Source organism: Episyrphus balteatus, chromosome 2, assembly GCF_945859705.1.
Source record: "Episyrphus balteatus chromosome 2, idEpiBalt1.1, whole genome shotgun sequence".
Classification (NCBI taxonomy): domain Eukaryota; kingdom Metazoa; phylum Arthropoda; class Insecta; order Diptera; family Syrphidae; genus Episyrphus; species Episyrphus balteatus.
The window spans coordinates 77,627,771-77,653,217 of NC_079135.1; the positions used below are offsets into that span (position 1 = coordinate 77,627,771).

At 30.3% G+C, this 25,447-nt stretch overlaps 1 protein-coding gene across 2 annotated transcripts; it reads left to right on the forward strand.

Moving 5' to 3' along the window:
* Positions 1-317: 317 nt before the first annotated feature.
* On the forward strand, positions 318-23,482 carry LOC129908578 (A-kinase anchor protein 1, mitochondrial). Of its 2 annotated transcripts, XM_055985179.1 has the most exons (6): positions 11,320-11,683; positions 13,742-13,911; positions 13,983-15,142; positions 15,214-15,604; positions 15,677-15,810; positions 23,141-23,482. In XM_055985179.1, exons 3-6 carry the CDS (start codon positions 14,009-14,011, stop codon positions 23,207-23,209), a joined length of 1,728 nt encoding a protein of 575 aa, XP_055841154.1. In that variant the 5' UTR covers positions 11,320-11,683; positions 13,742-13,911; positions 13,983-14,008; the 3' UTR covers positions 23,210-23,482. The 2 variants fall into 2 exon arrangements, with proteins under 2 accessions (XP_055841153.1, XP_055841154.1); XM_055985178.1 differs by lacking the exons at positions 11,320-11,683; positions 13,742-13,911 and adding an exon at positions 318-581.
* The last annotated feature ends 1,965 nt before the right edge of the window (positions 23,483-25,447 follow it).

Consider the following 25,447-nt stretch of genomic DNA (forward strand, 5'->3'; position numbering starts at 1 on the left):
TTTTCAGTGTCGTTAAAACACTCCCAAAACAAAATACGACCGACCCCTAAAACACTGACAACAGCATTTTTGTATGCAAAAGCGTTTCGGTTGGATTTTTTTTTTAGCATGAAGATGAAAAATTTCAAATAAAAAAAAAATGAAAAAGTGAAAACAACACAAGTATAAACATAGCCCAAGTAATTCTATGGTTTCATATTTTCACCCTGCAATACCTACACTAGCCCGCGCGGCTTTGTTCCAGAACTGAAATCGGCTTGCGGCTTAATTGTTTTTTTTTTTTTTTCTCTTTCGAGATTCCATTTTCGAAAGTTTAGATATTTTCGTTTCGGACAACACAGCGCATACCTCGTCGCTCGCCTTCGCCGGCCATGTTGTTATTGTGTTGCCTAATGTGAAGAAATCATAAAGCAGCAAATTTATAGACACGTGTTTAACACAGTAATTCTTTTGTGAAAAACTAAATAAAAATCATTAAAAACCCAACAAAAAATACCCAAAAACAAATTTAAAATAAACAAATATTCAAAATATAAGCAGTTGGATAATTGCTTGCGATCTTAATTGATTTATTTGTACAGGTAAGTTTTTTATTTTGATCACTTAACACAACATAACCTCTACTCCATTGGTGTTTGATTTTTTTCTTCATGCATATAAAACAAAAAAAATTTGTTTGAATTTTTATTAAAAAAAGAAAACTGTTTAATTGAATGTGTTTTATAAAACTGACGGCATATGAAATGAATTTTTATAAAATGCGGAAGCATTTTTTTAAAGGTGCAAAGTTATTAGACAAGACAACTCATCTTTGTACTACCAACCAACTCGACGACGACAACGACTGCCACCCACCGCCCAGTGAAATTGCCAACATATGACCGCATTGCGTAGAAAACGATAAAATTCCTAAAAAATTCTCGTGGCAAAAAGCAAATTCGTTAATCTAGTTTCTGAATTGTTCAATGTCGATTTTCAACCACAAAGTGTTTCCCTGAATATTTTATCCAAAAAATGTGATTGAAAAGTCGCACAGCAGCTATCGGGCGTGGATTTGTATTTGTACATATCAAAAAAAAAGAATAATTGTTATAACACCTATTACGTCTTGCTAAATGAGATAATCGACTTTGCAAGAAAATTTGTACTCGCAGTGGTTTATGAATGAAAGTAGTAACCCTGGTTAATTCAATAGCACCGTGAAAGCGGCTTTTAATTGTTTTATTGAATATACAATAAAAAACAATCCAGTTTTTTTGATTATACAAAAAATGTATAAATAATTAAAGACTGAAGAAAATGTATGTACCTATTTCATATTGTTTTGTTGTCAAAGATTTGTGTGCCAACTGTATAATCACTCAAAACGTATACATATTTGTGCTTAAATATGATTTCATTATTTGATGAAAATGTGTCCTAAATAATATTATGCAGAAAACAAAAAGACTTGCATCAGCTGTTGGTTTAGAATTGGATTAATTTTTGAAACACAAAAATTCTGTCTAATCCACAAAGCCTACGACTAGTCTTTTTCGTTTGTTTTTATTTGCAGAACAAAAGAAACAAACATGTGCTCTTTCGGTACAATAGCTTATCTGTCTACCTGGACGCATAAGCTGTGCAATAAATATTGTATGTAAAGTTCTTTTGGATATTTTAAAGATAATTTCAATTTTATCAATGATGGGACTAAATTTAAATAGAAGACTTAGAGCATTTTCTGACTAAACACATTGTTGAATTTTCACTGGAGGTAAACCTACCTACCTAATAGTACAGGTAATATTTATGTATGCATATTTATACACGAGGCTATACTTTTCGTTTAGTATTATAACATTTTGATGGTCAATACTAAATTATAATATAAATAGGTATCTACCTGCATATAAACACATGAATTTTGTCTTACCTATATCTGTCTTTACTCTTACATTTTATTCCAAAAAATTTCCTTTCGTAAAATCACGACTTATCGGAAAGTTCAATTTTGTATTTGTGTCCGTCTCAGGGGTCTACTTCATTTTCTGTAATCTAATTGCGTAAGATTTTGGCAGAGCCAGAACTATAATTGGAGGCGCTATTGTCAAATCCTACGTTTTTGTTGTTGTTTTCTTTGACTTGTTTGATAAGTTTCCATACGTCGAGTGCGGTTTCGAGCATCGTTCCCCTCCGTTTCGTCAGACGCTTTTGTCAATTATAGTTCTACATTAAGGCTGCTGCTGCTGCATTTTAAGAATTTTTTTTGCGCAAACCGTTTTTAGCAAATAGTTTGAATAAATAGATTTATGTGGCATTTTTGCTGTAAAAAAAAAATAAAGTATAAAAAGGAGTGTGGACAGTACGGTGGGTGGGGTAAGACTCCCCATTTCAAGATTTCCAAGTATGTCTTGACGGGTGTTGCGACATTTGGCCAAGCATGTGCTGCTATCTCTGTGGTGTTGTCGTTTTTCTTTCATTACTGGGTTCAATTTCTTTGGATACCGATCCAATTTAATGCTTTCTTCATTATAAACAGCTCATAAAACACCACATCGAGCTGGTCCTTGGCACCGAAAAACATCACGGTAATCATTCACCCTTACCGGTAGAACTTGAATGGTAACTATTTATGTGAATCGCAAGAAAAGATTATAAACCACCATTTAATTTGTGAGTAAGTGGTTTACAAGCATTTATATGGTATAAGTTTTCTAACCACAGAAGAATTCCATGTGAACGTGAAGGAGAAACAAATTCACAACAAACAAGATTGGTCTAAGAGTGGCGATGACAATATCCCCTTATGATTGCTTAAATAGATTAACTTTAAAGCTGATTTCACTAGACAATCTTCTATTATAAAATAACCTAAATGAAAATGCATTTATATTCTTTACTAGCTTACCCGTGCGAGACTTCTCGCATGCTTAAATAAAAAGAAAGTATAGGTAGGTAGGTACAAATGTAAATGCAGAGTGTGTTTTTTAAAAAGTCGAGAATTACTAAAAAACTCGTGTTTATCCCATTTAAAATACATTGGATTAGCCCCAGTTTAAGTTAAACAGCTATGAATATGGCACATTAAATTTAGCAATTCTAGCCGTGTTTTATTGGTACTCAGTATTTTACTGAGTAAACATTTTATGCTCTAAATAACAAAAAACGATTACTTTTAGTTATTTTTTATAATCCTTTATTGTTGAAGGGTAAAAAATGTATATGTTAAGAAAAAAATATTCTCTGTAAACCAACAAATAAAAAACTTTTTTTTATCCTTAGCAATCATTTGTTGTTGTTTACCGTCTTAAATTTTACTGAGCTAAGTACTGAGTTACCAATAAAACACGGCTTCTAGGTTCCCTAAGTTGTACATACATTTTATAATTAACTCTATTTCAAACAGGTTGCCGCAACTAATATCTCAAACTTGGTCAATTTGAAGAACTTGAACCGATGTTGAATCATGCATTCACCACCTTAAATCGTCAATAAAAAAATTGTTGAACGTAAGGTTTCTGTCTGATTCTTACATCCGACAATTTTTCCTTTGACGATTTTTCTTTGCTGTTGTATTGGGCTTTTCCAAAAATTATCTTAGACCCATTTAATTCACACTCCATTAAATTTTATATCGCTATTCAAAAGTGGAAATTTTAAAATTCGTATCTACCTACGTGATTTAATTGTTTTTCATTTTTAATAGCCACTTATCATATTTTAGCCTAGGAAGTACCTTAACGGACCTAACACCCCTATTACGATTGTCAACTATCAATTGATAGTTGATAAATACTGAAATTTGATGTTTTAAAATCGAAATGGGGGAAAACTGGTCATTTTTTTAATGGATCTTTTCAGTTACATTTCACGGTTAGCATCATTCTTCGTTTTCAAATTTTTTTCAAAGCAAATAAGAGATCGAATTTTTTTTTAACAACTATAAATTCTTTGCTTCCGGCTACAAAGAGGTTAAGTCACAAAATTGCACTTTCGGGTTTTGATGAAAAGAGAATCAAAAACATAAATTTAGAGTAACTCTTTCTTATAAAAATAAGAGGATCAATGCTCAAAAATTCATCGATTTTCAACTTCAATCGGATTTTCTGGTAAACTATCATTTATGTAAGTCCTTTTTACCCAGGGGCAAAGAATTGATAGTTGACAATCGTAATAGGGGTGCAACACTTACGCCCCTATAGCACGCAAAGAGCAAATGAAGGGTCCAGGGGAAAAACGGCACATGTCCACTTTTTGTCAAAAATAAACGAATGATGAGGTCTTTGTAGTATTTACTGACCACTATCTGATGGCATCCTTACTTTTATAAAACAAATTTAAGCCTTGCTGAAAAAATAAATAAATTGTGTGCTTTAAGTACTAAGTTGTATGGAGAACAAAATTTAAAAATGCATTTTTCTCGAAATGAGTTGGAACGGACTTGTGCTGTTTTTCCCCTGGAGCCTTCAAATATTACGGCCTTTTTCTTATGTACATTATGTATATACTATATATGTACATACAAAGGTACACTTCCCAGACTTTTCCTGGCAAATGGAAGATGAAATGTTCCTACGGAATATGTTCATACATATATGTACCTACTTACAAAAAATCTTGAAAAAAAACCATAGGTGTGTTTTTTTGTTTATCTATGTTGATTTTTGAAATCCATGCAAATATTTGGCACGACTGTACATAAACTTTGGCAGCTGTCTGTCAGAAAAGTTGCTTTTGTTTTTTTAATATTAACTCCGCAGTGGAAGGCCATTACATCCATGATGGATGCAAACAAATTTTTTCACAAAAAAAAAAACAAAAACCATAGCATGGAATCCATTTTGGATTCAAAAAATTTCACAAAAAACCAAAAATCAAAACTGACAGTTCTGATTCTGAAAAAAACAGAATTTCTCTTCTGGTTTTAAAAACAGAATCAGAAGCAGAATCACTCACACATTCATAGATTTAAATGTTAGCAGTACAAAATGTTTGCAGCACAAAAACAAATGAAGTTTGGTGCGATTACACATATATGTGGCACATGTTAAACTTCAGATTCTTCGGAATAAAAAAAAACTGTTCAATTGGGATTCTGAATCGAAGAACAATTCCGGATTGCCAATTAAAAACGCCATTAAACGTTTGTTATTGTTTTGTTTCTGGCGGTGTTTTTTTTCATAAAGGGAAATTCCAAAAACTATCTTTGTCTTTTCCTTTTCTAATTTGACATATCTCGGCAGGGAAAATGTAAACAAAAAACATATTGTCACACACACTTACAACAAACACTGTGTGTTCGAAATCATTTAACCACAAAAACTTTTATATTTCGCGATTGTTTTCAAATTTAAAGTTTTTATTTCCGATTAATTAAAAAAAATTAATTAATTTTACATATTTATTTTGGAAAACACGAACTAAATTCACAAAACTCTATCACAATTCGCGCCTCCTTTTGTTTGTTTATGTCTTCACCATCCCAGCTATAGCTGTACATTTTTTTTTTCTTTTTTTTCTGTTTTCTTTTGACTATTTTCTTATACTGACAATCGTTGGAAGTTCCCCACTGAACTTATTCCAAAGATCCTGTCAAAAGCGATGAACACTTCCACTTTCCAATCATTTTGGAAACATCTTATGTAGAAGTGTTCAATGATCTGAAAGAATAATTAAAATAAAGGTAGGACCGCACTTGATGTTGAAGGAACTACGCTAAGTACACCAAAGTAAAAAATAAGCAAAATATTTTGTATCTTTCATTGGTTATCGGAACTACACTATGTGGAATATAATTATTCCTATCAAAATATCGTATTATGTGATAAATGAATAAAATAAATCAATTATTTGTATTTGACGAATTCGACGGAAGAAATAGCCCAACTTTCTACTTTTTCATCTGTCGTATCCTTTGACATTGGTTGTCAACAATAGATCAGTTCGATTTTCTGTTTCGGAGTGCACACCGGGGAATTTCAGAACTAAGAACTGTGTTCTTTTCTTTTCTGATTTTATGAATTGTGAACTTTAGTTGTTTATTTGTGAAGAAAATGTAATAAAAGTAACATTTAATGATATATCTAATAAATTATATCAATTAAATACTAAAATTCTGTTGTAGAGTTCAATTTTACTATGCCAAAGTCATATCTACAAATGATAATCTGTTATTAAAAATTGTTTTTAACTGAAGAGCAAGTACATACATAAAGTCTAGTAGCGTATTTTATTAAAAAAAAAGAACAACGATAATAGTTAACAATTTCTTGCATCAGAACTTCCTTAGTGCACATTCATCGAGAAAATATCGAACACACCTTGGAATTTAAAGTGAGCTGTCAAAAAGCAATCCGTCATGCAACGTTTTCTTTGGGTCACCCCTTTCTGTCCCATCCTTCAATTTCAACGGATTAATTGACACAACGGGTGGAACGGATTCTATGGGTTGGGGCCTTTAATTTCAAATTAATCTTTCGATCCATTTTACCTCGATGAGGATTAGCAATTTACCATTAACCATTTGACATTCAAAATGAAATAGTTTACGAAAATATCTTATTTGGATTTTAGTGAAAACATGATATAAGGCACTTAAATACAAAATAAAACTTTTGAGTGATATTTTTTTTACGGATTTGACTACCCAGAACCTCAAAAGTTGGCATTTTCAATTTGTGTGCCAAAAATGAAAGAAAAATGTATAACTAATGTTACATGTAACAGGGCTGTTTAGGTACTGCCTAAAACAGAAATAATTCTCCTTTTTTCAACTTTTTTAACCCAATTCCTGTTTGATTAGACTGAAACTGTGTAGTTTTTTTTTTTACAAAAAAGAGAGCCCCTCTTGCAAATTTCTGCCCAAAAATTTCTTCGGACAAAAGTCTGAAATCTTTCAAAAGCTAGTGCCTTCTTTTTTTCTTTTAATAAATGATAATTTTGTCCTAAAAGAGTTTGCGTACTTTTGCACAATTTTTTCTTTCTCTGAGAGGATTTCATCCCCACTTCTAAAATTTGACAGGTTTCATATTTTTGTCCAAACTTATCTGCAATTTGTTTGTATAATAATGCTTAAAATGTTAACCATCAGAATTTTTAAGCAAATCGGAGAATTTACTCGCCTAATGAACGCCCCTGATGATACGAACTAATGATATACGAACACCCCTAATGTGAACAGGAACACGCCATGTCAAACATTTCCAAATTCATTGGAAAGTGGTAAAAAGTCATTTTAAAATTCATTTTGGCTGGAATATTATTTTTTAAACAAATTAAGATTTCTTAAAAATTATAAACATTTAAATATTTATATTTTGCCAGATTCTGGCGGCAGAAATTCGCCTTTTTTTAAGATATAATTTATTAAAATCTGTTCGGTGTAAGTCCCGGTAAAGGGTGTTCGACAACCGTAATAATATATATGATTTTTGTAACAACAAATCGTAAGTAATATGAGTTACTAAATTTATGTAACATGAGTTATCTGAATATTTTCGCATATCCCCTCGAAATACGGTTGTTGGTTTTCTTGCTAATTTTAAAAATTTGTACTTTTTTATGTATGGAATCTTCATTATAAAAATTTTGAAGCATTTGCTGAATCGAAACTTAAATAATTTATGTTGAACATAAACTCTTATACTTTTAGGCCCATTTGCTGAAACGAGTCTTAAATATTTATGTGAAACATAAACCCTTAAGTTCTTCATAGCGGTTTGCAAGAACTTCAAATTGTGTCATAAATTCCTCTAAGTTTAACATAACTTAGGGGGAAGAAATAGTAGAACTTAAGGATTTTATGTTACTTTTAAGCATTATTAATTAAGAAAAAAAGAAGTAATATTCCTTAAAAAATGATCTTGGTTGCAAAATAAAGAGCAATTTATTAGTCTAATAATAATTAACTTATTTTCATACCCCCTTATCATCAGAAAATGGTTTAATTTCCCGCACAAAATTTTTAACCACTGTTCATCATTTTTTTTCATATTTTCAAAACATATTTTGACACACAAACACATTTACAGATCAAACACATTCACATGAACACATTTTTTAGAATCAGATTTATCACATATTTTTGGTCACTTTCTCTATTTTAGGCTTTTTTCTTGCAATACAATTCCACAAATGTTAAAATATAAAAAAAAAATGTATTCTAACTGCTAAATTGCTCAAAAACTGATTTAATTAATTGGCATTTATTTCGATGTGACAATTAAATTTGAAGTTCTCAGCTATTTATATCATGAAAGTATATCATTGCTAGGATCAACCTAAATATTTTTTAGAAACGTAGAATAAACTAAGTAGAACTAAAGAACTATGTTCGACCTAGCTAAGATTAGAATTTATGACTAGTATGAGCAAATGGGCCTTAATGTATAAGGCCCATTTGCTGAAACGGAACTTAAATCTTTATGTGAAACATAAACCCTAAAGTTCTACATAATCGTTTGCACGAACTTTAACTCGTGTCATAAATTCTTCTAAGTATAACATAACTTAGGGGCAAGAAATAGTAGAACATAAGGGTTTTATGATCTACATAAGAAATTTTTATTGAGCAAAAAGCCATAACATCCCTCAAAAATGATGTTGTCTATAAAATTTACATCAGTAATTAATTAAAGAATGGTCAACTCACTTTTATACGTTAACCATGGTCGCATTAATGTTTACAGAAGTATTTGTCATTTTTTTTTGTATATATTTGTCAATTTTCTGTCACTTAATTGTGACACACAAACACATTTGTAAAAAATTTCCATCACATGAATAATTAATTTATCAAATCAAACACACATTTTTTATCAGTTTCACTATATTTAATTAATTTTTGCAATAAAAAACCACAAAATAACAAAATTATTAAAAAATTTCAGCTTAATTGCTCAAAAAAAAAAAAATTAACTGACGTTTGTATCGATTTGACATTCGAATTTGAAGTTCTCAGCGATTTCTCGCATGAAATTAAAACATTGCTAGGTTAAACATAAATTTTTTTTAACAACTAAGAATAAACTAAGTAAAACACAAGGACTATGTTCGACCTAGCTATGAATCAAATTTATGATCCGTATGAGCAAATGGGCCTAAATGTTTTAAGTCAATTTATATTTTTAAAATTGAAAAAAAAAAAAAAAAATGATTTATTTATGAGTTGGTAACTTTTCTGAATATAACTTGAGTTATGAAAAGATTGCTGCGGACGGTAATATTGTTGATCATATTTTAATAAAAAGTGGCAGAATTGTTATTTCATATAGCCGTGTTTTAGTGGTATTTCGGTCTCAGTAAACCACAGCAATCGCATACTTATGTTTATCCTTATCAATTATTTAGGGTCATTTGCTGAATCGAAACTTAAATAATTTATGGTGAACATAAGCTCGTATTCCCTACTTTTTCCTCTGCGTAAACTATCACATAAGGATTTATGTAGAACTTAAATGCTTAAGTTTCTATTCAGCAAACGGGTCTTATTGTTCTTTGTCGTGCAAAATTTTACTTAGCTAAGTAAGTTGGCACAAAAGCACAGCCTGTATTGTACGTGAAGGCTTACTTACTTTTTTGTTTTTATTGAGGAAGAGAAATACATAAATGTTTTTTAAAAATCGACATACGGCATATTTTTTGCTTTAATTTAATAGTATTATTGGTGTATGGAATTTTTAATTACATACGATACGTTTCTAAAAAATCAAAACCGTGTTGATGTTTTCAATTGCATATAAACCATCAAATGTGTTGAATAAATGTTTAATCAGTTAAGTAATAATATGAGAGTATGATAAGAGAACTCGCTAATCAGATTTAACCCACTGTGAAAAAACTGACCTTGAATAGAGTTATCAAAAACACAACTTCGTTATTTGATAGTCTTACATCACGCAGCACTAAAACCCACTAGAGTCCAAAGGAAATGGATTTGAGAATAGAATATGTTTTTTTTTTTTTTTAAACGTCAAAAAACAAAATAACGGTTATTGTTATAACTTATTTTGTGAAAAAAAACAACAACTTGTATGGTTTTTAAAATCAATGGAAACTTACGGTTTCATTTCACTTTCTAGCTTGACACTGCAACTAAACCTTGAACTAACATGCGTGACCTCATACTCTTTTTGTAATTAAATAAACACTAATAAAAGCGAATGAAGTTCAAAAAGCTGTTTTTTAAGTTATTTTTTTCTGAAAGAATAATTTTTGTCTCCTGGATATTCCCCTAAAAAAGTCTCTTGTCCAACTAGAGAATTGGTTCCCTTTCAGAATACTACTTTGTGCACACTTTAAGTATTTATTTGCAAATGCTTGTAACTTTTGTTTATAAACAAAACTTTCAAAAATAAACAACAACAACAAGCTCTTAGCGAATACATAACTGTGCTTAAAAATACACATCCAAGTTACTACAAATAAATGTGAATATTGATGCTTGACAACTGAAAGAAAAAAAAACATTAGAAAAAGTTTTCATTTTATTTTCAATCTCTTTCAATAAAAACATTTTATAAAATTAAAATAAATGCACAACTACCAAGACTGTTTTATTTCTTTATGTCACGTGCTAAAATTCTGTAGAGTGCAGCACAATAGCATCGGCTAGAAACAACAAAAAATTACTTTGAACAAAAACCTTACTAAATCGAATTGCTAAAAATAAAATGTTAAATTAAATATTTGCTACCGTTAACGATCGTTAAGGTCCTTCAAAAATTAAGAAGTATAATATCAAAATTTGTGCACATTGATTTTATTTTTTATCTATAAATCAATACTATTTTTTAACAATATTAATAAAAGCTCTAATTTTTGTCTTAATAAAAAATAATTAATTAGGGAACAAAACATTACTTTTGTAAGCAACTGACAAAACACACATTCTGAATTTTTTGTAAAAAAATGTGTTAAAAATGTATTTTAAAGCTAAAACCAAAAATAAAACTTCGAGATATTTTGGTTTAAATATTGCTTGAATCCCTTTATATATAAACTATCAGCAGTAATTTAGGTTAAAACAGTCTTGTCTAGACTTCCAAATATGTATCATTTATATAGTATCAAGTGCAATAATCGAAAATAATTAAACTATTTTGCTTTCGCAAAAAAAACATCAAATCAAAACTTAAATCTTATACATTTCTTCGCTGAATTAGTTTTATTGTATACACCAAAAATAGTGTGTATTTTTATCGATAAAAGAAAGAGAATAACTGATCGCTCAGCTGAGCAATAAAAATATTTTGTGGCAACAACACCAGCTGAGAGCGGTGGACACCAACCCCCAAAATGTTTTTCTACAATTGAACACTTTAGTAGATAAGCAATCTCATAGCCGTGAGCATTGTGAATGCCAAAGTGTTATCGTTTTCTTTTTCGAAAAAAACCTAACATAAAAAAAAAACATACGAACGCTGATAACGAATATCCCTTCTTCATCAAACTATAAATGTTATCGAATTCAACTGTCGGTTTACCTCAAAAATAATATCGCAACATATTTGTCAAAGAAAACTCTTTATTAAATAAGAAGAAAAACGGATTTCATAATCGAATTCAACGCCGCTGTTCTAAAAATATTTTACTGTACACGAAATAGAATAATTACGAGATCAAAAATAAGAACAAAAATAAGAAAAAAAAAATTATCGAAGAGAATATGCGATGCGTATTTGGTGTAGCTCTGCCAAAAAATGTTTGTAAACACGTGATTGCACCTCTTTTTGTTTTTGTTTTTTTTATTTTCTGTGAAGGTGAAAAATAGAGTCAATGAAGAGACAGAAAGGCATTGGTTATTTTCCATTTATACTAATAATCTAACTAAGGATAGTTGAACTGCTTTTACTCATTTTCATGAGGTTTTCAATTGAATTGTGATACTAATATTAAATTCGGACTGTTGAGAATCTTTGTAAAAATAATTGATTTTCTTTTAATATGCGATGACTCGGCTGGTTGTGTTTTAAGCTGCTGATCACTAAAATTACCAGATAGCTAGCTTTAAACTATTCTGATGTTAGGCCAAGTTAAGGAGGATCGGGTGTTCACTTAAACGGTTTGACTTTGATTATTAAAAAATAGCTTGCTGTTTTTCTATCCTTCCTACTTCCACTACTGGGAGAATTTTTCAGAAATCCTTTTAATTTTAGTTTTTTTTTTTTTTATTTAAATTGATAGTCAAAAAAGTGTTTTCTAAACTTAATAATAAATCAAATTCTAGCATCACGATTGCCTCGTTATAAAAAGTATTATACATACTTCATGCATATTAAAGAGTCTTTTATATGCTAAGATTTTTTAAACTTATGTCCTTTTCGATTAGCCATCCAGAAGCGTCCGGAAACATTCAGAAGTCTTTTTAAAAAGTTTAATTCGCACGAAATTGACAGATAGAAGATAGAACGCTTCTTAGAAGAGAAATTCTGTTCATGATTTCAAATCAGAATTCACTCAAAATCACTAATATTTAAATACTTAAATGTCAAACGAAATTTTCTAGTAGGAAATTAAAAAAAATGTATTTGATTATTCTACAATGCAAATGTAAAACTACAGAATTGAGTGAAAGCGATTCAAAATGTTTTATTGGATTTCAGAATGAGTGAATCCTTGAGTGAAACCAATCGAAAACGACATTAAAAAAAAAAAAACAATTTTGATTTTTTAACATCTGACTGTTAATTTATTTATTATTTTTTTTTTTTTTGAAAATAGGGTTGGTTCATGCGCTCCACTTATCCAAAACTTTTTTAATGCTAAGAGGAGAATGCTTATTTTGTTTATTGAGTTCGCCCGCTACAGCCTTCGTTTAACCATAGAGTGTGTCCCCCCCCCCCCCCCCCCCCCCCCCCCCGATTGAAAAGTTTTGAGTTAGAAAACACTTTAATGGAAGCATTTACATGAAGCAGTATTCATTGAATTATTATTGATAATTCATGTCCCCTTGCACCGATATCGTTGGCAATTTGTAATAAGCCATCTGCGTTGAACGCAGAAAACCCCCGGGGATTTCTGAGGCCAACTGCATTCTGGTGATTTTGCATTTGCTTCTAACAAGAATTTTAAGGCATAGCTTTCTTTTCATTTTTCGGTCATTAGTGAATTGCTGTGGATCCTTGGTGTATTTTGTGTTTTCCAACTCAAACTTGTTGACCTAGTTTTCAATGGTGCTAACGCCTGATTTTAGTCTTGAAATTTTCAGGAGTAACTTCGCTTCACTTACTGTGTCTGGACCGATTCATGGTTGCATATAATCGGGAATTTAAAAAAATATCACCTTTGGTGATTATAATTTTGTATTCAACTTAGTAACAATGTTGTCTGAAAAATGATTCTCGGTAAACAAACAAAAAGATAACCTGAGCAATTTCTTATCGATTCCAGTGCAATGTACCACTTGCAGATCCATAGAGAAGGCTGTTTGGTTTTGTTGTATGTTTCAAAGTTGCAAAACAGTTTGTTGAGTGTGTCCCTTCTGTTCATTTCAATAAAGTTCTGTCTGTTGAGTAATTAATATAATTTTTCCATCGCGTACACAAATTACATTTGTCTTCAATCTTCAAAATTTTCCATTTTACTAGTTCTGTTTTGTTCCTAAATTATTTAATAAATTATTTTATTTTCTAATTTTTCCATCGCGTACACAAATTACATTTGTCTTCAATTTTCAAAATTTTCCATTTTACTAGTTTTGTTTTGTTCCTAAATTATTTAATAAATTATTTTATTTTCTAATTTTTAAATGTAACTGCAGTAAACAAATTACAAAGCATTTTGTTAATTCAATTAAACACAATCTAAACTACAATACCCAAAGCTTTTATAAAAATAATATTTAAACAAACGAAACGAAATATCTTATTTAGTTTTTGGATAAGAAAAACTTTACCTAAAGGACGCAGTTATTTGAACTTTATTCCTAAGGTACCTCTTTTTGTTCAATAAATATTGGTTGATTAATTTATATATATTTTTTCTTTAAATTTTTATTTAAGCTGTATCTATTCAAAATTCTTACAAAATGGTATCCAATCGCCCATTATTATACTTGTCACCCATTGCAATACTCATCACTGGCCTCTTTTGGTTACGACGTCGAAATAAAAATCGTTGTGGGGACATTGGCAAGGATGAGAAGAAAATCGAGTCCAAAATAGAAGAACCCCAATGCATTGCGAAAAATGCTGCACCAAAAAAATCTGCATCCATGAATATAAACGGTACAATTAATACTTCCGAAAATGATGATGACAATCCAGCTACCAAAATGTTTGGAAAATCGGCCCCCATCAAAATAATACAAAACAACAATAGATCTTCTCCTAGCAAACAAATGCCAATAGATTCCGAAGTATTGAGCACAAAGATACAAGTTGCTGAAAACAAAACTTTACGTTCCATTGACGAAGACTACGAGAACCTATCGTCGCCAGTAGACCTACCCGATTCAGTTCACAGACGCGTACCATTCTATGTGAGAGGTAATTCTCGAACTAAAGAGGAACCAGTTGTAATAAAAGCTTCGGCAAGTCCAAAAATTTCACCAGAAAACTCATTCCTTGAAAGCAAATACACTGTCACATCGGGTTGTGAGGAGAATAATAACAACAACCAATCGCCTAAGAGTGTAAAGAGTAATCATAGCTGCCAAAGTGAAAATAAGACAGATTCAGGAATAAATGAACCATCAGTGGAAGAGACAAAGTTCGAAGATGAGGACAAGACCGATTTACAGAGTGATAAGAAACGTAACGCAGATGCTTCTAGTCCATCTTTGAGCTTAAGCAGTCTTCAATCTGGTGATTCGGGAAAAGGTTCCAGTCTGCCACGCTCTGAGGCGAATCGCAAAAAAACCACATATGAATTCATCTTCCCATGTGCCCTGGTTGGCCAATTAATCGGACGCAAGCGTATGTTTATCAACCAAATAAAGGCTAAAACTTCAGCAGATATTGTCTTGCAAAAACATCCGTTTACATCAAAGGTTAAAATTTGTGTCATCGAAGGCACAGAGAAGGAAATCAATGCTGCTTTGGTACTCATTCGTAATCGTTTGCCATTGAAGCATTATCCCAATTTTACAATGCAAAGAATACATTTTGCTCTACCACAAACTATTGTTCCTCTGGCTACAGAAACTAGGTTAAACTTACAGGTGAGAATTTATTTTGTTTTTTTTTTTTCGATTGAATTAAATTGATGTGTTTTGTTGTTGTATACTTTCAGTTGAATCTTATTGAAGGCATTAATAATGATGTTGTTGTGAGTGTTGTTATTTCGGGAGCCCATTTCTTCGTACAACAACCACTACATCCCTCACATCCATCCTTGGCCGTTTTACAAAGGTGCCTATATGACAGCTATAATGCATGTGAAGCACCAATGCTTCCTGGAATTGAACTGAACGCAGTTTGTGTGATTTGCGTCAACAGCGTATGGTATCGAGTACAAATCGTTGAAGTTGACGTTGAAGATGAACAGCGTTGTATAGTTAAGTTTTTGGACTTTGGAGGCTATATGAATGTTCATTTAAATGATCTTAGACAAATCCGGGCAGATTTTATGGGAACACCATTCCAAGCAACAGAATGCATACTGTCCAATATTCAACCAATTGGTAATAATTTTTGTTTATTTAATATTTTTTTGAATCATAACTTATGATATGTTATTATTTTTTAATTAACAGATACGTGCTGGTCGCCAGAAGCAGCAGATATCTTATGTAAACTTACTAAAGGTATAGTCTTACAAGCACAAGTCGCTGGCTATAATAGTCACAATATACCGGAAATATATTTATTCGCTTGCTTAGGACCTAATGTAAGTACCAATTTTATATTTTTATGTTTTGTTATAAATATAATTAAATCAAAGCATGAGGCGAGTAATGACAGTGCGGAGAAAGTATTGCTTGAATTTTTCAAGATTAAAATTGTGAAAGCCGTAATAGAGGAATAATTTTTTTTTATTGAACTTACAAATATTCGGAACCGAATACTTCAGAAACGAGCTCTATGATTCGGAAATATGTGTGAAAAGAGTATATCTCAATCAAAAGTTAATAAAAAAACAGCCTTACGCAGAAAAGAATTTGTTCCAAATTAATCAAATTTTAAGTGGTCCTTCTACCTAACTAAGTTAAATTAAATGTTCCAGGCAATACTATATGGGAAAAATTCTGAATTCGTAGCATCAAATTTGATTGCTATTTGTAGCTTGATCTCTTGAAACTGACAGATACATAGTTGCATAGGAGCATATTTGATGTGGCCAATATAATTGGACACAATTTAAAGAGAAAATAAGAAGTAAAGCTTTTGTTGCTTGTCTATATCAGTCGACCCACTGCTCTACTTGATTGTGCTTCTAATGCATTACAATTTTCGAAGTTATTATGATGTAAAAATTCTAGAAATATAGAATACTCGAGCTTAATCCATTGATCATTTTCCCCATATTTTGCAAATCAATCTGAGAGCTTCACTTTGAAGCCCGTAGTGATTGAAATAATAAATAAATATTGACGATGGTACGGAGGGGTCTGCATTTAACTTGGCAGAATAGAGCAAATTCAAAGAGTTATCCTTCAATGAAAAGAATTTGATAAAAGCAGTTAGTTTAATAGAATTCAGCTCTGCAAGGTAAGCCAAATAATATTGGAAGATGCCTTTTCAAAAGCAGCTGATTTGTTGATCGATATGTGATCACCAATGATATGAAGATTCTTACACAATCGACACTATCCCCTTCAATGCGTCTTGTGTGATGTTCCCATACTCGTCGTTAGGCTGATCTGATTCATCTATTTATGTGACCACTAAAAGAAGTTCCATCGAGATTGGGTTAGTCCCTGTGAAAAACTAACAAACTTTGTGGTAACATACAAGAGTTTTTGCTATTTCATTTATTTATTTATTTATTCTTTATTTATCTACGGATTTATAAATCTTATAGTAGGAGATCCGGCCATAGGACGACCTACCCTCATCGTTATACCAGTTGAGAGTTATATTTTCTGAAAGCTAGTGTCTAAGGAAATAAATTGCACATGGGTTGCCTAGCGATATCCTGTCAAGGCATAGGGTTGCCAGGCCTTAAAGTTCATTTTTGCAAATTTTTGAAAATGCGACCCTGCTTATATGGCAAGCCTAAGAGTTATATAAAAAATATAATGTCATAGGAAATTTAATTTAAAAATTTTAATTTTCAGGATTTTTTAAAATTTGAAGTTTGAGTAGGGTAAACAAAGGCGAATTTAGAAAAAGGGCAAAAATCTATTATCTAAACAAAACGTGATAGAAATAAAATTGAAATTGGAATCGATAGATATTATAAATATATGAAAGCCACACATACAAATAAAAAATGTAAAAAATCTACAACTCGAGATATAGTCTTTTTAGAGTCATGATACTCCAATTCGATATTTGAGAAATAATTCACCAAAAATCAGAATGAAAGATTTTTTAAATAATTTTTATGTGATAAGTTAGGAAAAATAAAATAACTTGACACGTGTCTGTCAAATTTTTAATTTAACTTACCGTTTTTGCGAGGGGATTTTTTGAAAAGGTGCTTATTTTCGTATTTCAACATATTAAAGGAAAAAATCCCGTCATGGGACGACCTGTCCACCTCATTATACCAGTTGAAAGCTATATTTTCCGAAGGCTAGTGTCTAAAGAAACAGTTTGCACATGGGTTGCCTAGCGATATCCTGTCAAGGCATAGGGTTGCCAGGCCTTAAAGTTTATTTTTCATTATTTTTGAATACGCCACCCTTCTTATACCCAAAGCCAAAGAGTTGTAAAAAAAATATTATGTCGCAGGAAATTTAATTTGAAAATTTTAATTTTCAGGATTTTTTAAAATTTGAAGTTTGAGTAGGGTAAACAAAGGCGAATTTAGAAAAAGGGCAAAAATCTATTTTCTAAACAAAACGTGATAGAAATAAAATTGAAATTGGATTCGATAGATATTATAAAAATATAAAAGCCACACATAGAACAAAAAAATGTAAAAAATCTACAACTCGAGATATAGTCTTTTTAAAGTCATGATACTCCAATTCGATATTTGAGAAATAATTCACCAAAAATCAGAATGAAAGATTTTTTAAATAATTTTTATGTGATAAGTTAGGAAAAATAAAATAACTTGACACGTGTCTGTCAAATTTTTAATTTAACTTACCGTTTTTGCGAGGGGATTTTTTGAAAAGGTGCTTATTTTCATATTTCAACATATTAAAGGGAAAAATCCCGTCATGGGACGACCTGTCCACCTCATTATACCAGTTGAAAGCTATATTTTCCGAAGGGTAGTGTCTAAAGAAACAATTTGCACATGGGTTGCCTAGCGATATCCTGTCAAGGCATAGGGTTGCCAGGCCTTAAAGTTTATTTTTGCAAATTTTTCAAAATGCGACCCTGCTTATATGGCAAGCCTAAGAGTTATAAAAAAAATATAATGTCATAGGAAATTTATTTTAAAAATTTTAATTTTCAGGATTTTTAGAAATTTGACATTTTAGAAGGGGAAACTGAGGTAAATTTAAAAAAAGGTCAAAAAGCTATATCCTTAACAAAGAGTGGTAGGAAAAAGATTGATACTGGAATCGATAGACATTGTTAAATTATATAAGTCACACATACAAACCAAAAATGTAAAAAATCTGCTACTCGAGATATGGACGTTTAAAAGTCAAAACCGTGAAATTCGATGTTTGAGAAATAATTCACCAAAAATCAGCACGAAAGGTATTTGAAATAATGTTTATGTTCTTAGAGAGCATAAATAAAATAACTTGACACGTATCTGCCAAATTTTTGATTTGACTTAGTTTTTGGTTCCTGTGTATTTTTGAAGAATAACACTGAAACAGTGAATTGAATTGTAAAAATCTGTAATTCTTCAAAAATACACAGGAACCAAAAACTAAGTCAAATCGAAAATTTGGCAGATACGTGCCAAGTTATTTTATTTATGCTCTCTAAGAACATAAACATTATTTCAAATACCTTTCGTGCTGATTTTTGGTGAATTATTTCTCAAACATCGAATTTCACGGTTTTGACTTTTAAACGTCCATATCTCGAGTAGCAGATTTTTTACATTTTTGGTTTGTATGTGTGACTTATATAATTTAACAATATCTATCGATTCCAGTATCAATCTTTTTCCTACCACTCTTTGTTAAGGATATAGCTTTTTGACCTTTTTTTAAATTTACCTCAGTTTCCCCTTCTAAAATGTCAAATTTCTAAAAATCCTGAAAATTAAAATTTTTAAAATAAATTTCCTATGACATTATATTTTTTTTATAACTCTTAGGCTTGCCATATAAGCAGGGTCGCATTTTGAAAAATTTGCAAAAATAAACTTTAAGGCCTGGCAACCCTATGCCTTGACAGGATATCGCTAGGCAACCCATGTGCAAATTGTTTCTTTAGACACTACCCTTCGGAAAATATAGCTTTCAACTGGTATAATGAGGTGGATAGGTCGTCCCATGACGGGATTTTTCCCTTTAATATGTTGAAATATGAAAATAAGCACTTTTTCAAAAAATCCCCTCGCAAAAACGGTAAGTTAAATTAAAAATTTGACAGACACGTGTCAAGTTATTTTATTTTTCCTAACTTATCACATAAAAATTATTTAAAAAATCTTTCATTCTGATTTTGGGTGAATTATTTCTCAAATATCGAATTGGAGTATCATGACTTTAAAAAGACTATATCTCGAGTTGTAGATTTTTTACATTTTTTATTTGTATGTGTGGCTTTCATATATTTATAATATCTATCGATTCCAATTTCAATTTTATTTCTATCACGTTTTGTTTAGATAATAGATTTTTGCCCTTTTTCTAAATTCGCCTTTGTTTACCCTACTCAAACTTCAAATTTTAAAAAATCCTGAAAATTAAAATTTTTAAATTAAATTTCCTATGACATTATATTTTTTATATAACTCTTAGGCTTGCCATATAAGCAGGGTCGCATTTTCAAAAATTTGCAAAAATGAACTTTAAGGCCTGGCAACCCTATGCCTTGACAGGATATCGCTTGGCAACCCATGTGCGATTTATTTCCTAAGACACTAGCTTTCAGAAAATATAACTCTCAACTGGTATAACGATGAGGGTAGGTCGTCCTATGGCCGGATCTTAGACTATTACAGACTACTTACAAATTTCATTAAAAGCTTAATTAATTCAATAAATACAATATTTTTGCTTTATAATCATTTCTATTCATTGCCAAGTCTATTTCATTACAGTAGTTATTACAGTAGTCCCTCGATAATGTGAATTACCGATAATGCGAATTTCTCTAAAATGTGAATCGCCAAAAATTTTTATTGTCATCTCTGTAATGTGAACTTCGAAAATTTTTAGACTCTATAATGTGAATTTCCTTTGCAAAAGCTTGCATGTTTTTCTCGTTCGTGCACGCAATCTTTGTATAGTTCTGAAAAGTGGGTAACTGTTATTTGTCTAGACATTTCTTAAGATATTGAAAGCTGCAGGCTGGAGATTTTTGTGCTAACATTTTTTATCTTTTTATATGAAGTCTTTTATTACGTTTTTTTTATGAAGAATTTGTTTTAAAGATTCTTATGATTTTTTTTTTTCAGTTTTTGAAATGGAGTGTACTCCTTATTACTTGTATTTTATTGATTTTTTTCTGAATTCAATAAATGCTTAAACTGAGCTAAAAATAACTGTGATATTCATTGGTTTTAAGAACGTTTTAATCAGTTAAATGACAATTGGAAAAAGTTCCAGTAATGTGAATCCCTCTAAAATCCGAAAACGCCTTGTTTTAATTAGTTCACATTATCGAGGGACTACTGTATAAAGTTTAATACATCTAGTGAAAGATTCATTACAACCATAGTTAAATCTATGTCTAGGGATATTAAGAAAATCACGTTGACGCATTCTTCTTTCTGGAATATATATTTCAAAAATTTGCAAAATATTCAAACTTTTAATTCGATAAGAAAAAACATCATGAACAAACAACAAGCATTGAACAGAACGTCTTTTTTCTAGAGAATCCAAGCCAATTAAGGAACATCTTGAATTGTAAGAAGGAGTATCAATTCTCCATTTTAATTGCTTAACTACAAATCTAGTGAATGCTTTTTGAACTTTTTCGATCCGATTGATACCAATCAAGGACACCAAACAATTGAACAGTACTCTAGAATTGGACGAACTAAAGACATATAAACTGATTTTAAAGCATAAGGGTTTGTAAACTCATTGCAGTTTCGCTTTACGAAACCAAGCATAGAGTTGGCCTTTGCAATAATAAAATCATAGTGTAATGAAAATGTCAACTTTGAATCAAAAATGACTCCAATATCACGAATCTCAGACATGCGATCAAGAATCTCATTGAAAATATGGTAGTTGTGCAACATTGGGGCCAAAATACGATGAGCTGTGAAAACATTACATTTTTTTATATTGAGCGGTAGTAAATTTTGCTTGCACCAAATAGCAAGTGTATTTAAATCACTTTGAAGATTATAGGAATCAGCTGCATTTTTAATACACATATATAGCTTGATTATCATCTGCATAGATTAAGCAGGATGCATTTTTAAGTAAAAATGGAATTTCATTTACATATATATTAAAAAGAAGCGGACCTAGGTGACTACCTTGTCCGCTACATTTAGTTCTTCAATAAAATTCATTATTGCATTGTTCATCCTTTTCCATTTCCATTTTCATCTTATAATCTTATTTTTAATCTTAATTTATCTACTCATGACACATAAATGATCCCAATATCAGTTATACCGATCAGCGTTACCGCTAAGCGACTTTAGTCGCTATTAGCGACTTTTTTGAAGCTTTAGCGACCAAGAGACGACTTTTTATTCAAAGCGACTTTTTCACTAATTTCATAATAGGGACTTTTTTTCTAAAAATTTTATTTCTTTTTTATCTGAACATTTAGAGCTTTGTGTTTATTTTTTCGATCTGAACGTGAACAAGCTCAGCTTGTTCAGAGCGCGATCGATGGACTCATAATAAAATAACTGAGCAGATTGAGTTGAATGCTGAACACAAGCATTTAGCAAGTGAAATTGAAAAAAAATCAAACAAATAAAATAATGGCGCAAGAGTGCAGTAGTCAAGTTTTAAATTTTATTTCTTGTTTCTGTAAAAAAAAATTACGACGACTTACATTAGCCATAGAAAAATGTTCAGATTTGTTTTAAAAATAATTTTGAGCGCTCAGAGGCTATTCAGAGTGTGCTCAGAATTTCTGGCTCTGTTCAAAGCCTTTTTCTGAGTTAAAAGAGAAAAACGCCTGCCCATAACCTCATCCATTTCCATACCCACATCTTCAATTCAAACTCAAAGTCCATTACATTGCATGTCAGTAGGTAGGTGTGTTCTTTTGCACTGCTTCCATATTCATATTCAGATGTCAAATCAAACAAGAATACATAGACACATACAATGAAAAAATAGCCAACCAAAAAATGGAATTGGCAAAAAATATATTGGCAAGCTTGAAAGCCTTTTTTCATTTAATATTTTATTCTTGTTCAAATTAAATGTTTCATACTTCAAATGTTAAAGGCCCAAGCGTAGCCTCCAACTAAATTTAGGTTCCTAACATGAAGACTGTTTTTTTTTTTAGTTTATAATTTTGTTATTTTTTTTCGTATTAATTAAAACTTTGTTTTAAGACAACTTGCGTTTATTTTTCTATGTTAAAACATATGAAAACAGTTTAGCGACTTTTTTATTTCAAATAGCGACTTTTTCGACAAAAAAGCGAATTTTTTTCAATTTTTCAGATTAGCGACCTTTTTTTTCTCAAAGCGAATTTTTTAGCGACTTTTCAAAAATTTTCAACGGCAACGCTGATACCGATACCGATAATGTCAATAGGCTCCATAATTCATATTTTTTTTATCAAACGTGAATACATTTATAAAGATACAAGAAAGAAACATTTTTCAAAAATAAGTAAAGAAAGCACGAAAAACTTAAGTTAACAATCAATTTGTATCACCCATTTCTTGGGACTTCATAAATATATTTTCTGTTCATTTAAATACAAACTTTCTTAATTTAAGTTTCTAACAAAATAAATTTTATTTCTATTTGCAGAACGTTATATTTATCAATAAGGAATTAGTGGCTAGAAATCTTGCAAAGTGGGTGGAAATACACGACTGATTTGATTAAAACCTACTATTATCACCATAAAAAAAAAAAAACCTAATGCACGATTACATTGTTGAAGCCATAAATTTAGAAGAAAAACAAAAAAAAATTACAATATTTATGTATTCTTAAAGTTTTACCAATAAGATAATGTACTCATGCTCGGTTCATGATTTAATTTTGAGGCAGCAATGTATTGCTTCTTCCAAGCAAATTTTAAGCATTTTGTATATAGTTGAGATCGTTTAATGCTTGAAAAAAAAAAACAAAAAAAAAAAAAAACAACCAGTAAATGAGTATGAAATGAAGACGAGAATTATAATTGAAAAGGAGAATTTATTAAAATTAAAAATGTACATAAAATTACAATAAAGAAAAAGGAAGAAATTTCACTGCGCGATTTAGTTACGTATTATTTTAAATAAATATAAAAAATATAAAAAAAAATAAAAATAAAAAAAAATATATATAAATTATTATATTACTACTAAAAAGGCATTTTGATATTTTACATGCTGAACTGAAACAAATAGAATTAGTTTAGTAAGTTTACATACTTCATTAATAAATTACGAGTTCAAATATGTTTAAATACGACAACCGACAAAAAGCAATGATGTTGCCTTTCTAATTTGTAAACAGAATAATCTAAGAATATTTTATTGAACAAAATAATAATTATTATATATAATTTTACAATTATCATCAATCAAAGTGTTGGCCTGATACAAAATAAAAATTAAAAAAAAAAAATATTCTGCGAAAAATGTATGCACAAACATGAAATAACAGCAACAACATAATTGGAGTTTGAATAAAATTTCATCATGGAGACTATGAAAATAAAAAAAAAATATAAAAATTGGTAAAACATATGCAAACACTGAGATGCTACGTTTTATTTTTGTTTTTTTTTTCTATTTCTTTTGTTTCATTAAACTCAAATGTTAAAAATTAGCTACTAAGTTATTCGTAGTTTAGACTTATTTGGTTGTTCGTTTTGCCTCATTAATGTTAAAGTTGATATGATCATCATCAAATTTTCTTAATTATTTTGTAACTATCGAATTCATAGGATATTTTAAGATCAAACATCAAAATGCCTTTTCTTTGTTTTTTTTTTGTAAGTCAATTTATTCTACTTATTTTGTTACGATGTCACTCACATAATTTAACGTACAGTTTCTTTTTTTAGTTTTTTTTTTCTTTATTTCACGCCTTCTTTTTGTTTGTGTATGACAATTTTGACTCTACACTATTTATTACAAAATGGAACACGACAGACCTACAACAAACAAAAACTACTCAATTTGATCTTTAAATATACATATTATTATTTTTATTTTTTTTTCGTTTAGTTATATTATTTGCTTTTGATATAGAAATAGTTGAAATTATTAAAATAAAAAAAAAAAAAAAAAAAAAAAAAAAAAAAAATATATAAAAATATTTTACTAAATTAATATTAATGATTAGAGTTATAAAAAAATAAAATTAAACAAACAAAAATGAAAGATTAAAAGATTTAAGAAAGTTATCACGTTTTAATAGGCGTTGTTGCGGATACGGATCGCGCTTCTGGCAGTGCATTATAAAAAACACCATTTGCTTCGCTGCAATGATTTAACATACAACGTAGAACGACAAAGAGGACACTCTAGGTACTAGACATATAATCGGACGCTAGAAGCTTGCTAGTAAAAATCATCATTCTTATAAACCAAAATATCAGCACATGAATGGCTTAAAAAAAAATTACAATAATAATTATAACTTTATCATTAAATAAATTATGTAAAGAAAAATTCAATTTTGTTATTATTTGATATATTTGTTTCAAACAGGGTTGTTTCAGAAAAAGATTTGTTTTAGTAAGTATGTATGTATATTAAATTGGCCCAGTTTCAGAGCCAAGTTAGAGGTGTTTAAAATGGCAGTATCTGATATCCAAAATGTAAACGCTGACGTCCCTACCGTTCCTCTACTTAAGTGGTGACTTGGCATTAAAATCTTGTCCCGAGCATGTCCCGAATATATGCCGAGCGTGTCCCGAACAATCGTCTTATTGCTTTGTTGCATTAATGAACACACAAATTCTGCAGAATGTTTGCAGGCTTGCGTAAGTAATAATTTTCAGCAGCCAAAGTGTTCATAAACGTTAACAAAAAATATAAAAAATCCACAGAATGAGTTTTGTTAAATAGGCAAAAACGTATTTCCTTTTTCAGTTCCCGAAAATATTGTTTTTAA

Coding starts and splice junctions, on each gene's coding strand:
- LOC129908578 (XM_055985178.1), top strand. CDS start 14,009: ATGGTATCCAATCGCCCATTATTATACTTGTCACCCATTGCAATACTC. Junction 15,143..15,213: donor AAACTAGGTTAAACTTACAG/GTGAGAATTTAT, acceptor GTATACTTTCAG/TTGAATCTTATTGAAGGCAT. Junction 15,811..23,140: donor TCGCTTGCTTAGGACCTAAT/GTAAGTACCAAT, acceptor TTCTATTTGCAG/AACGTTATATTTATCAATAA.